At 40.3% G+C, this 14,879-nt stretch overlaps 2 protein-coding genes across 2 annotated transcripts in view; both read left to right on the top strand.

Moving 5' to 3' along the window:
* The window catches only part of LOC306887127 (eukaryotic translation initiation factor 3 subunit E-A), a 46,101-nt gene extending 35,470 nt beyond the window's left edge, over positions 1–10,631 (top strand). Inside the window, exons 11-13 of the mRNA XM_079444664.1 lie at positions 2,654–2,756; positions 6,626–6,760; positions 8,730–10,631. Of these exons, the coding sequence (XP_079300790.1) occupies positions 2,654–2,756; positions 6,626–6,760; positions 8,730–8,768 (277 nt within the window). The 3' untranslated portion in view covers positions 8,769–10,631. The remainder of the gene's footprint in view (positions 1–2,653; positions 2,757–6,625; positions 6,761–8,729) is intronic.
* Positions 10,632–11,334: 703 nt separating this feature from the next.
* Positions 11,335–14,879, top strand: part of LOC306887336 (R-spondin-2-like) — a 55,030-nt gene continuing 51,485 nt past the window's right edge. Inside the window, exon 1 of the mRNA XM_079444992.1 lies at positions 11,335–12,254. Coding sequence (XP_079301118.1) covers positions 12,152–12,254 — 103 coding nt within the window. The 5' untranslated portion in view covers positions 11,335–12,151. The remainder of the gene's footprint in view (positions 12,255–14,879) is intronic.

The following is a 14,879-nucleotide window of genomic DNA, read 5'->3' as shown; positions in this document are numbered from 1 at the left end:
AAGGCGACAAAGGTAATGCTGAACTAGGAACCTGAATTGTGATTGCTGTTTATCTGTTCGAGTTAGTAGCTCAGAGCAGTCGCCTGAAAGGCTGCGTATTGTCTGTTTAGGGGATTGGAAAACATCCATTTTGGTTTATTAGTGCATGTCACTGGTACAGTACGCAGTCCTCTGCCGCTAACTGTGGACTCGAATGAAATGTATGCCAGTTTTGTAGTACTTTTGTTATGTTTACAGTTGTTGGCCTTGAATGAGTTGGCAGGATTTTTATTTCTGTTTTTGCCCTCAACATACACCAAAAAAGACCACAACTACAAATGGCTTTATATATAAAAATGTCTGTGAAAAGGCTCTATTTGAAATCTGGTTTTATGACTTGCACTTCTGATGGCCTTTGCATTTTTGTGTCTTGTCCTCAAAGACTTAAATTCCCAATTTTGCATTCACTGGTCCCAATTTGAGTCTGTGAGTGCTTAATGAGAATTTTAGTTTTTAGTTGAATGGTGTTTCCAATCGTGTCATCTGTAAATCATTGTGGTCTCTTACAGTCCACGGTAATTAATTTTGCAGTTGATTTGCAGGGCCACTGATATAGGAGGCATTATTGTTTTTCATCTGCATGTTTGTTTGTTCGTTTGTTTTCCTTCCCTTAAGGCCCATTCACACTAAGAATGATAACTATAATGTTAACTGTATTAGCGTCCGTCCGTACACCAATAGATGTTAACATTCTGTTTATAACAAGCAATTAGGCTATGTCGTCTGCTGCTTTAAATAGTGTGGACTTTCCTTTTCTCATGGGCCTGAATTTTTTTTTTTTTTTTTTAACTCTTTTTAATGTTAATCAAATTGATTAAGGTTTATTTTTGTAAAAAATATTTCAATATTTTTATGTAATTTTATTACCATCTTATAATTACTGGAATTGGATTAATCAACTGCGAGGAGCCGTTACATGCAAGGGGTCGAAGTGAAAACGATCCTTACCCTCCACCCCCCAACCCCAGAGGACCAGGTTTAAGTCTGTAAAATGAGACTGCAGCGAGAGGAGTCAAGCAGCTTGGCTTAAACCACCCTGTCTGGCACTTATGCTTGAGTGGCTCGTTCACCCAACCTCTTTCTTTTCCATAATTACTTCTTTCAGCGTTTGTATATTTTTGGTTTCAGTTCAGACTTTAATTCATATTAGTGGCAAGCACATGTACATACTACCTTTTCCCCCTTTCTCATTTAAAGCTGGATAAAATTAGATTAGCATGTGTGTGGGCCATTTCATTGCGCCGAGGCTGTGGTTGACCTTGGTCTCTGGTTTAGCTTGTGCAGAGGGTCAGCTCCCTTAAGAGGAAACTCGATCTTATTTGTTTTGAGTCGATCTTTGACTCTGGCTTGACTGACATGTGTCACCACTTAATTAAATAATATTCGTTGCCGCTTGTGTCACTAGAGTAAACCGGCACCAAGTTTGTTTAAGCTGTTTAATTATCACGTGATTCTCTCCTAAAACCAGTAATTTGGACTGATAATGAACTCTTTGACATTTCCATTGATTTTTCTGTGAAAGCTCACAAGTCTGCTTCATTTCATACATGATCTAGACTTCTAGGTCTGCGAGCCTGTAATGGATGTACAGCTATCTAAACTTCCCAGTGTCTTAATTGGTTTCCTGTTCCTTTTCGGGCTGTAATTGTTCATCAGCGTGCTGCATGCTTCGCGGAGTGCTTTGGGGCTGCCGAAGAGCTTGGATTTCATGTCCTTGCTTTAACCCCTGGAGTCGACAGGCATTCCTTTTTCCCATAGCAAGTGTCACTGCTTGATAGTGGACATGTGTTAACCATCACCAGCTTGGAACTCGTGATGTGACAACCGGCACATTCGTTGGCAGTTAGCTCTTAAATAATGAGCTTTATGAGCAATCTAGCCAGTCACGCATCATTTTCTGAGGGTTTTTAGTGGGAGTGAAATGATATAAGCTGTCATCTCTGCCTGTCTCCAGACCCATGCTGTTGCCACGGTGGGTGATTGAGTTAACCTTGTAACCACTGTGAAAGCATATTCATTGTTTGGAAACCTGGCGTGTTGAACAGAACGGGACAAGCCTGCACTTTCTGACTTGCACGAAATGAGCTTAGCCCAAAAGAAAGCCAGCTGCGGTAGTAGGATTGTGGATCAAAGAACACTAGAGCCCCTGCTGCCACCTTCCTCCCTCAGTGACACATCTGTGAAGGAGACACCTGGCTTCATTTATGGACAGTTTCTTTAAAATGTCAGGTGGATGGTCAGTAGAAGTCATGCAAGTCCATGCAATGTCCTTTTGTTCTTGTCTGCAAAGTTTCGTCACTACCTTGACCTCATACTTTCAAAAGCGCAATGATGTAATTGTACTCAGTTTTTATGGGTTTCTTAGTGCGATTAGAATCACGGACTTGATTACATAATGCAAGGCATTTGTCACTCTTGAGCAGATGTCTAAATGCTGAGGTATGACAGTAAACCCATTATCATCCAGCACTTTCGATCAGCACTTTAAACGTGCATGCACACACACACTCCACAAGCTTGTTATACACCTCACAATTTTCACGTAATGCCATCAGTGTATATAATGTTCTCCCTTTACCCAAGTTTTGTCCTAATGGACTGTGTTGCCTTGCAGTATGCTGGCCGATAAGCTGAATATGACTCCCGAGGAGGCAGAAAGATGGATTGTCAACCTCATTCGTAATGCCAGGCTGGACGCCAAAATCGACTCCAAACTGGTGAGAGTCTCTCATATTTTATTTCACTCTTGTTTCTCTGCCTCCCTCCTCGGATAGCGAACGATATAGATGGTTAGTGTCCTTTAATTAGTCTGAAAATCAAATTCAGCCTCTTTTGTGCAGGGATTGTGTTCTGCTTTAAAACATAAATGAGGGGCAATCAATTACATCAGTTATTCTGCTCAGTGCTCGCTTGCTCACCATATCCTTCCTCGAGGGTAAGAGGACCGTCATTACGGTCCTTTTTTAAAGTCTCACCAAGATTGCATGTATTTGACCAAAAACAATAAAAAATGTAATATTGTGAAATAACTTTTCTATTTTAAATAACATTTAAAATTTTATATATTCCTGTGATGAAAAATGTGTTAATGTTTCGCTGCTTCATTTTTTTTTTTTTTTTTTGGGAAAGTTATACATGTAATTATATTATTATTTAATAATAATATTATTATTTAACAAAGCCAACCTCAGGCAGGTCATGCCAAACTTTCATCAACATGTATCCTGTCCAACTAGAGGACCAAACACACTGGATCACTGCTACACTCAGTTCAAGAATGCCTACAAAGCCCGCTCACTACCGGCTTTTGCCAAATCGGACCATGCCGCCATTTTCCTCACACCGGAATATAAACAAAGAGAGTAGTGACGCGCTGGTCCTCCCACTCAGAGGCTATGCTACAGTCGGCTCTTGACGTCGACTGGGACATGTTCCGGACGAGTTCTTCTGACGTCAGCAAGATCATGGATGTAGCATTAAGCTTTGTAAACACGCTAACCGAGCAAGCTATAGAAACAATAACGATAAGAACATTCTCCAATCAAAAACCGTGGGTGGACAGTACAATCCGTGCTGCGGTTAACACACGCACTGCCGCTTACAATGAGGCTCTTCTGATTGCAACGGCGGCGGCGTGTCTCTGCCGACCAGCGCGTCAGGAAGCAACAGGCAGAGCAGCGATGATCCTGTAATCACCGTGTCAGAGGATGAGTTTCGGAGGGCGCTAAAGAAAGTGAACGTCAGGAGAGCAGCCAGACCTGATGGGATAACCGGCCGTGTTCTGAGGTCCTGCGCCGGTCAGCTCGCTGGTTTGTTCACTTCCATCTTTAATGAGTCTCTTGCTACCTCCGTGGTTCCCACCTCATTTAAAAAATCCGTCATAATCCCTGTGCCTAAGAACAATAAACCCTCTTTGCCTGAATGACTATCGCCCAGTTGCCCTCACATCTATAGTCATGAAGGTTTTTGAGAGACTTGTAAAGAGCCACTGGATTCAAGACTTCCTCACATCTATTATCAAATTCGCTGATGATACTGTGGTTCTGGGCCTCATCTCCAACAACGATGAGACCGCATACTTGGATGAGGTAGAGATACTCACATCATGGTGCCAGGACAACTGTCTCTCTCTGAATGTGAGCAAAACTAAAGAGCTGATCGTGGACTTTAGGAAGAGACAGCAGCAGCCCTACACTCCTCTTATGATCAGTGGGACCCCTGTGGAGAGGGTGAGTAGCTTCAAGTACCTCGGTGTAAACATCTCCGAGAACCTGACTACACACATCCAAACACAGGTTAAGAAAGCCAGGCAAAGACTGTACTATCTGCGACAGCTGAGGAAATTCAGGGTCTCACCAGCAATCCTGAAAACTTTCTATTCAGGGACCATAGAAAGTGTATTGACTCAGTGCATCTCAGTGTGGTATGCAAACAGCTCAAATCAGGACTGCAAAGCACTACAGAGAGTTGTGCGCTTAGCTGAGCGCATCTCAGGGTCTGCTCTCCCCTCTCTGCAGGACATCTACCTCAAACGCTGCAAAAATAGAGGTGTCAAAATCATCAAGGACTCAAATCACCCTGGTAACCATCTATTCATTTTGCTTCCATCTGGTAAGCGCTTCCGTAGCCTGATGGCAAAAACTGAGAGACTTTAGAGGAGCTTCTTCCCCCAGGCCATCAGGCTCCTAAACTCTAACTCTGTGTCATAACATCACTTGACTCCATGTAAATATCAATATATCTATAAGCTATTCATAATTTTTTCTACCTCATATTGCTGCTATTTAAATACCCTGTACAACTTTTTTGCACATTCTTTTGCACATTCCTGTTATATTACTATTTATGTCAACAACATGCTGACCTGCACATTTATATTTATATTTATTTTTTTATCTTTTTATTTTATTCTTTTATTTTTTTCTACTTTTATTTTTCTTAATATTTGTATTCTATACAATTGCACTGTCCTTGGAGCGGACCTGACCTACATTTCACTGCTGGTTATACCCTGTATAATTGTGTATGTGACGAATAAAAAATATTGAATATCTTGAATCTCTTATTTTATTATATATAGGGCCGGGACTTTAACGCGTTAATTTAGATTAATTAATTACACAAAAATAATGCGTTAAATTTTTTTAACGCATTTTAATCGCACTTATTTTTGCACCGCGGAACGTTTCTCACTGGATGAGTTTCGGCGGACCGATTATACTGGAGCACCAACTAGCGTTCAAGAACGCAAAGAACGGACTTGCGTTCTCGTGGAGACCGGTCTTGCCAAGCTTCCTTGGAAGAACGAACTCGGAAGGACGCGAGAACACAGAACGCACACTTATGAGAATTGAGATGTACTGCGTTCCTGCTTAACTGACCGCATAGTCTCAGCATAAGAAACGGCCAATGAACAATAAATATTACAAAATGTCATAACTTATTAAAACATTTCATACTATTATAGATATTACTTTCATATAATTGTATTGTTTTATTTTACAGCGTTATATGTTTTACTGTTAAGATTCATTTTAATATGCCAATAAAAATGCAGACTTTCTCCGGGTCTTATAACTTTATTAAAATTAACCAAAACAAAACGATAAATGTTTACTTTCAACTTGAAGAGCCGTATTTGTGAGAGCGACTTTAAAGCTTACAGGCTTCCGTACACCGGCCACCCACAGCGTTTTCTGGGATTTCTAACGGCTCGATTCTCTCAAGTCTGTACTCAATGCATCCTCAGTTTCAAGAACATATCCGTGCACTTTCATGCATCCTCTATACTGAACTTCGACGGTTAATGATGACGTAGAACGAGAACACAAGGACGCAAGATCTCTGAAGAACGCATATTGAGAAACAGACAAAAACAAACCACAGTGAACATGGACAAAGAAGCTGATGAGACGGTTTTGTTGGCCCTGTGGATGGGAAATGTAAAAATCCATATAAAAAAACTTACTTCTCACTGTTCTCAGGTCAAATATTTATATGCGATTAAAATGCGATTAATTTCGATTAATTAATTACAAAGCCTCTAATTAATTAGATTAATTTTTTTAATCGAGTCCCGGCCCTAATTATATATATTATTTTTTCAGAATTCTTTGAATGGAATGTTCAAAAGGACAATTTTTTAAGTGTCTTTTGTACTATTATACAAGAGTATAATAGTACAACTTGGTGTTTGGTGTTACGAGCACTTCCTCTGTCTGATTGCCTCTTCAAGATTAATCGCTTTTTGTATTCCCCAATTGTAAGTCGCTTTGGATAAAAGCGTCTGCCAAATGACTAAATGTAAATGTATGTAAATGTGTCAATTTTGATTAATTTAATGTCTATGCAGAAAAAAAGCACCAGTTTTTTTTTTTGCAACTGACCCAAGAACTTGGTCATAACACCCAAACCAAGTAACAGGACTTCTGATCTCAGAAATCACATGACATTTCTACTGGAATGACCTAGAATGAGCTCCTGTGTGTTCATGAGGAGGTTGTGAAATGTGTCTGTGGCAACAGAAAAGGATTGGTGTTCTTTAAGTTTAGCTCTGACTCTTTTCTTCTCCTCTTTTCTTTGGCAGGGTCACGTGGTGATGGGCAACAACGCCATATCACCGTATCAGCAGGTGATCGAGAAAACCAAGAGCCTTTCGTTCCGCAGCCAAATGCTGGCCATGAACATCGAGAAGAAGCAGAGCCACGCAAACAGGAATGAGGTCAAAGCAGCAGAACATCTCTCCTTCTTTTATCTGATCTCATCTCTGTTTGTCTTGAGCCCTGTAGTTTACACGCACAAATGATCTATTCAGAAGAATGTCGAGCGGCAGTCAGCCCAGAACTGTCTTTACACGGCGTAAACCAGTAAGAGCAAGTTTAACAGAGTGAGCGCTTTCATCATGCTGTTTTTCTTCAAAGGCTTAATGACAAGGTAGCACAGCACAGCCATAAAGAAGAGGGTCTGAGTCCCATGACTCAGCGCTGCAGAGTAAATAACGCTTGCACACAATCGTACACACTCCGTGGAGTTCCCTGCGTTTAGGAGTCACCACAGATGTTTTGCTTGGGGTCCAGTCGGTCTTTGTTTGATCTTGGCCATGCACACTGATTGGCCCACGACAAACGTGCCCTCGCTTCGTTTGAAATAGAGTGTTTCAAAATAACGGCCTTTAAATGTCTCGGTCCCTCAAAACACGCCATTTAACTGACTCACTCACACAAACACCACAATGGCAAAGGCCATAACACACAGTCCTTTATTTTGATATGTTGGCCAGACACAATTTAATTTAACATTTTCTCAGGGAAAACCCAAAGGAAAGGTGCGAACGTGAATCCGAAATTCTTGTACTTGCAACATGACTGCAGTTTTGTAGTAGATAGTTTCAAGAGATTGTGGGCCAAAACCAGGCAACAAGCATTATTCCAAAGTCTTTTATTTAATAAATAAATAAACAAAAAAGTAGCTAAATGGGACTACAGAGGTTGTCAGGGACAATAAATGTAATCATGCTGAACACACAAAACAAACTAACTAGTCTGCTTTTATAGCTTTGTTGCGTTTATAATCACGCTCTTGTAAACTTGTCTAACTCAAACTTTCAGGGAAAATGTTTTTTTTTTTTTTTTTATACTTGTGCGCCAATAAAAAAAAAAGTTACACTTGGGTCCATAGTGGACAAAAATGTCCATGTCAAAAAAAAAAAAGGTCATAAAAATTGGAGGCTTGGGAGCACAGACTTATGTTTAGTCTCATTTTAAAGAAGACCCATGGCAGATTATTGTTGAAGTAAAAAAAGTTTAAAAAGTGAAACCAAACAGAAGTTATACAGGTTTAAGTTTATGAAAATGATTTATGAAGATTTATTTTATGAATATTTTATATATGAAACATGTTGAACTCTAAACCTGCTAGAAAATCAAAGCCATAAATCTAAACAAGTTGTGTTCCAAATTTGAGGTTGATATCTCAAAAAATGAGCTTTCAGTAAGATTGTTTGGGTGCAGTACCAAATTTTCCCCATTAGATGCCAGCAAAGCTCCACTGGTGCACACAGTGGTTGGATTTGTGATTTACAGTAGAGTTTTATTTCTCAAATATTACAAGCGCACTTTTTTTTTTTTATGACACATACAAACCACACTCTGACATCTATACCAACACACCCACACAATTATAGCTGCATTATTTATCCAATTGGCTCTTCAATATGCAGAAGCAGAAAATAAATGGACTAAAAAACTTTTTTTTAGTGCCGTCAAATGATTAATCGTGATTAATCGCATTCAAAATAAGTTTTTGTTTACATAATGTGTATGTACTGTGTATACATAATAAATATACGCCGCACACACACACACACACACACACACACACACACACACACACACACATTATGTAAACAAAAACTTTTATTTTGGATGCGATTATTTGACAGCACTAAAAAAAAACATAAATGTGAGAAAGTCGGAATTGTAAGAGAAGAAAAATTGCATTTACCTTTTTTTTTTTTTTTTTTCATTGCGTGGTGGAAATGGGCTTCAATAGTGATGGTAACTTCCGGGTTGGCCTACAAATATACATCCATCACTGCAGCACTCTATAGCATGTTCATTCATCTATAATGAACTCACCTGCGTTTGTGTTGGGTAATAACATCTTTTGGCTCTCTCTTCCTCTCTATTCAGACTCCAAACTGGGCGGCTCAGGATTCTGGCTTTTATTGAGTGGATCTTTGCGGACCGTACACTTCCATCTAACCTTCCAGCATTCCCATACTGCGGCCGAACATCCTGTTCTCCCTCTCGTGTCCCTCAAAGGAGCGAGACAGAGGCCTTATTTTTACACTTGGGTTCAATGCGTCTGGTATTAAATAAAAAAAAAGCCCTTACAAAACCATCTTCACCTCATGCTTGCATTTTATTCTTGGACATTACGAACGGTGGTTGAGGGTTAAGTGGTTGTGATCTTTTGTGTAATAGATGAAGTTTTAATGTGCTCTGAGTCACTGAGTGGGACGGGGGGTTTTGTGCCGCTGCACATGTATGCGCCGTAATGATGAATGAGTGTTTAGTCTGCTGCGTTTACGGCGCTGTTATGTAGCGGCCCACTCTGCTGCGGCAAAGAGGGCACGGAAAGGTGATCTCCCCGACTCGTTGTCATTTTCGCCGTCGCTCGTACTCTTTGTTCGCAGACTGGCACGTCAGATGCGCTAGACAATCAACATAATGCCTCCCCACCTTTCCCATCTCATCCCATCTTCTGCACGTGACACCTACAGTCTGCCGCTCTATACGTTTTCTATTTCCATCACTCGCTCGCAGACGCTGCAGGCTAGGATTCGAAGCGTGTCTTAATGTCTGCTTTGGCCTCTCTATCAGCTGACATGTTTATGGGCCCTGTCTCTCTGGACGAGTGAAGAGGGGGCTTATAGCTGCCACAGCTCTCGGGCTTCCAGCCAGACATCTAAAACAACTGACGTCACCTTTACTTTCCCAGCGAGCGAGTGGCCGGGTGGGGAGGAAGGAGGGGGGTGGGCTAAAGTGATTGGTTTACCGGTCCTGTGCCATGACACATTACAAAAATAAAATCCTCCTAGCCCTTAATTATCACATTCACCTTAGGAGTGCTGTCTCAGATGTTGTTTTAGTAAGACATCCAGACCAACAGCAGACGTGTGGCTGAGAAGGTTGTCCACCACAACGTCTGTCACTTCACTTAAAGTAAATAAACAAACACCCAAACGAAAAGGTCAATGTAGGTTTTGGTTAAAAAGGCTACATAATCTTTCCCTTTTTCGCATTGTTCTTTCCTTTTCCCTTACATGAAAAGGTTAAGGCATTTGTTCAAAAACAGGCCACATAATTAAAATATACTACGTATGTTCCATAATAAATTTTTCTCTGGATTATTCCTTGAGTCCTGTTTTCCAAATTGCAAATGTATTTTTTTTTTACAAGAGCAGGCCTATATTTAGAGCAGCTTTTCTGTAATATGAGAGATCATTGCAGAGTCTTTTCCAATGCATAAGCTTCGAGTTGTCAGGGAATCACTTCAGGTGCTTCAGTTTTATATTTAGGTTATAGTATGCACTTAAATATCTCTTGCAGTAAATGGCTATAACTAAGCTTAGACCATCAAGCAACATAATAAAACTCAAGTGTAATGAAGGCAGGTGAATAAACATATCTTCAATAAGATTTATTTTAATGAGAAATGAAACACTATTGTGTTTCACTGATAGAGACAAATAGCCGTCATATAATTAACATCGACTTTGGGAGAAGTTCACTTTGATCTGAACATCAAAGAGCTCTGGAGGAGAGAGTGTCATCACTTAGAAATGACATGTTTTTTTTTTTTTTCTCCCTCCCTCAGGAGAAAAACGGACAGTCTGGACAGTCAGGAGTATCAAACGTGTTTTTAAGGACATATGCACTTTTCTGTGGTGTATATGAAGTGCTGTGTTGCGTAACACCTGTTTGTTATAAATTAGTGTATCTGTACCTGAATCAGGTGCACACTTTGACCTCATCTGAAAGAATTTGAGCCAAAAATAACAGGGGTGGAACAAGACATTTAAGATAGTCAAAAAATTGATATATAAATAAAAGATTAAGTGCCACACCTAGTGGTCAAGCTGGGTAAAACATTTGAATTTCAAGCAATTTGTCTATTTTGGCATAGAAGCTTCTAAAAGAAATTGCCTCAGCAATCATTCTTTTAGCAATTTAAATTGTTTTAAAACTTAAAATAATATTAACGTCTTAAAAGAAAGCTGTTATGTGGGACCTGAAAAGCGATATTAAGTTGTATTAATGCTGATATATAAAAATACATAGCAGTCTTTTAGATTTTTTTTTTAATAGAATTTAAATTCCAAATATCAATAAACTGAAACGTTTATGTTATTATAGCCCCAGATATAATAAGGGAACCCTTATTTTTGCCTCTCATGTTGTATGTATTAATTATTGAGTTTTCTGAATTCATTTATCTGATTTTATCCCTGTTTATTAGACAAATTAAACCACTCTAGTAGGTTTGCTGATCTTAGGAGATTTAAACTGGTATCCTGCCCGGGAAAGCTGGTGTCCAGCTGGTTTATTGAGTCACAAAGCTTGGTTTAAATTTTAGTACATTTTTCCCAACAGTATGAAACCAGTGAAGTGGAGATTGCAGTTCAGATACTTTATGCAGTATTGTATGTTGTTTTTAATATTTAAGCCAATGCACTAGGACCCTGGGGCTCATATGTAGTGTATAGAGACAGCGGGAGAAATTCTATTTGTCATCTTCTAAAACTTAAACCAGGAGGGGGGGCAAACAGCCCTCTCTCTGACCGAGGGGCTTCTGAAAGTGCTCCGAAAAGCCCCACAAGATCTTGGAGTCTCCACGTGACAGCAGCGCCTATATAGCATCAGCACCAGTCGAGTGATACTCCATCACCAGCCGAGCACTGCAGCATATGCCACAGTTACACACACATCCTCATGCACCTCAAGGGTTTATTCTAGAGCTTTTGCAGACTATTGCATCCATGTGTTTTCTCACTCTGTCTAGGGGACGAAGGGACTAAACTTTTCCTGCGAGAGGGATGCTGGATGTTCCAAGTCCACTTTGGCAGTCGGAAGGAAGTTGATGTATAGGCAAAGTTTCTCTTTTTTTGGACCGGACCCGCGCAGGTATATTTCTTTCGCTCCTCGCATTTTGAGGGCATCCACCGCGTCCCGTGCGCTTTTGGAGATTCGCTAATTCAAGTTCTTTTGAATGAAATAGTTCGCTCGCAAACCACGTTGATCCATCAAGGTGTATTTGTTACTCAAATAACCTCAAGTTAAAAGCTTTCTCTCTCTCCACAGACAATAACGAGACACTTTTTTTAGAGTATAAAAAGCGCGTTTCGCTCTCTAAAATGACATTAACCGGTGGTGAAGGATGGTGTTTTCTCTACTCTAATGTGTGACACAACTGAGTCCGGACTCCTCAACTCCCCGCTCCTCTGTGGAAAAATATACATATTGAAACCTCATATACGGACCTTGCAGGCTCGCGGCGAGTACCTTTGACGCTTTCTACCGTGAGTCGGGACAATCATACAGCCGCCCAGATGCAGTTTCGTCTGTTCTCATTTGCGCTGATCGTGTTGAACTGTGTGGACTACAGCCACTGTCAGACGCAGCAGTCTCACCGCTGGAGAAGAAACAAAAGAGGTGAGGGAACCGTGCATGTGGCTTTGATAGATGCTTTATTAACTGTCTAATTAGTCATTTAGCTGACGCTTCTATACAGAGAGACTTACTGTCCTCGTGTGACAGGGACTGTCCCACCTGGTGTTACGTTGCTAAACATTACCATGGTAACCGTACGCTTTCAGAATCATTTTTTAAGCTTCCACTGTGTTACAACAGTAAGAATTGCTACTTGTAATTCTAATACTCTGACGAAAACCGTCTTTACTGTAGTGTTTTTTGTAGGATGAGGTTAGCTGTCTTGCTCAAGGGTTCAGTGATGTTCCTCGGAGCACCGTAACTTCTCGAAGTGTTAGACTTCCACAATGTTAACATTCCAAAATGTTAGAAATTAGATCCCACGTGATTTTAAGAATACACACATTTATTTTGGCATGCATAAAAAGTGCGCTTTTACCCTACACCTGAAGATGTGTAGGAAGTTTACCTAAATTGAAAATAGCAGGTTTTGTACCTTCAAAAAGAGAATTTAGCATTAGAATAGTGTCCGCATCAGTTCCCGTCAGAGAATGCGCGTTGAGGTACCATCATCCGTAAAGATTTCTCGACTCTTTCTTTGCATCTTGTTTAACTACGTTACGCTTTTAATTTGTTATAAATAACGGCTTCTTGAACTATTCCCCAACTGAGATCGGTATAAAAGGCTTTAAAAACGCATTTATATTAAAAGTAGCCTACATGACAAAAATGTGGACAGCCGTTTTATAAAAAAAAGTGTCACTTTCCAGTCACATAGTTTCACATAGTAGGGGTAATATAGGCTAGGCTAATTATTTCAACATTTCAGTAAATTCAAAAGTTTGACAAAATACTCTAAATACAGAAGTCTACAGTTGTAACCATAGCAACAGTACTCTGCACTATTGCTTTCAGTTGAGTATGCTACGTCTACTAAACGTAAGTTTCTGTCTATCATTCTTGTAAAAAGTTGACACTTGAAAACCCTAAAAGTCATTGAATAATTCGCACACTTTACTAAAGCCTTGATTTTCTAATGTCAAATCTCGTTATGATTCGGATAGGTTGGTGAGTTTTGGAGAAAAGCAGTGTACTTTATGAAAAATCTTAAAGAATCTGGAAAATTAATTCTCAAGTAGGCTACTAACTGTTGATTAGATGATCCTCACGGTGAGGCGCTGTTTGGTGGCCTTTTGATGAATAGAGCTTTCCTTTTGCCTTTTCAAAGGCATTGACCCTCCTTTTGCCCAAAGCTGCTTTTAATTGATCTCTCAGACAGACATTGATTAAGCTTTGAACAACTGGTGCAAGTATAACAATCCACTCTTAAGAGCCGCAGGGATTTAACCCATCAGTAAATATGAGGGTTGCCTTGCTCAGCCAATGCATATGGACACAGGGGGGTTGAAAGTCAAACATTTCAAACTTCTCCATCCCTCCCCAAAGCATCAAACCCTCGAGCATCAGTCATTCACTGCATGTGACAGAACAACTGCCTCCCAACTGAACTTGAGCCCAAATAAAGACACTTGCTGACACCACGGCTGATATGCGCTCTTAAATCCACAGAGATGTAAATTGGGAGGCATTCATAGATTTAATCACATGCATGGCATGCCAGGGGAAACCTCTGCTCCCATCTGCAAATAATCAGCCAGACACTGTAGGGAACTGGCATACACGAGTTTTCAGCCCCACTGTTTTTCTACAAGATTTACGATTTCAGATATTATGTAATATAATTTTCTTAATAGGATCAAACTCGTTGGCAGAGGCAGACTAGTTAAGCATTTTCAGGGGGATTGGGGGAGTTTAATGGGGAAAATGGTGGCAAAAGTGCATCTGGAGGTGAGCGGGATCCTGTGTAGTGTATGTGTAAACGGTGACGCATTTGTAAAACATGGCTTGGAAGGTGCAGTGAACTCGAACTTTGAGTTTGAACCTGCGGACAGAAATGTGTGTGTGTGCGTGTATGGGGTTGCAGAGAGTGACGTTTTGAAATGCCGCCAAGCTTTAGATTTGATTCATTTCTATATTTATCATACTTACTGAGGGCTGTATCGCTGTTCAATTGAGTCTAAAATGCTGAAATGGTTTTCTTGTCCTCAGTGTACTTGAGACAGCTTTATGTGCAGTCTTTTCTGGCATGCTCGTGTGCAATCTACAATCCCACATCACCCTAGCGACACGGTCAATCCTCTTGAACTGTTTTACAAGACTTTGTCTTAACCGCCTCACAACTGTATTTATTCTCTTCAGATACTCCATTAAAGCGGAGCAGGAACACGGGAGTTTTTCTTTTGTTTTTATTCATTATTGCTTACATTTCAGCTGTTTGCATTCAGGCTTCCTCAGATGAATATAACACCAAAAGCAAGAAACATATTAAATTTGCACCTCTGTACCCCACATTCAGTGCTTTACGGATGCCAGTGAGTTTGCTATGATATCATTGCTTGGCGCAGGGGGGGTAATTTTCATTTTTATTCTCTGGCTAATGATGCCACCTGCTGACTACATAAAAACTGTGGGCTCAGGTATAACCTGCGCACACCAGAGAACAGATTCACACACGACTTGCTGGTTTGAAAGCCAGAAGGTGTGTTAATGCTTTAGCCTTAGAGCTAC

This window comes from Barbus barbus (genome assembly GCF_936440315.1).
Source record: "Barbus barbus genome assembly, chromosome: 21".
Classification (NCBI taxonomy): Eukaryota; Metazoa; Chordata; class Actinopteri; order Cypriniformes; family Cyprinidae; genus Barbus; species Barbus barbus.
This window is presented reverse-complemented; position numbering and strand designations above follow the sequence as displayed.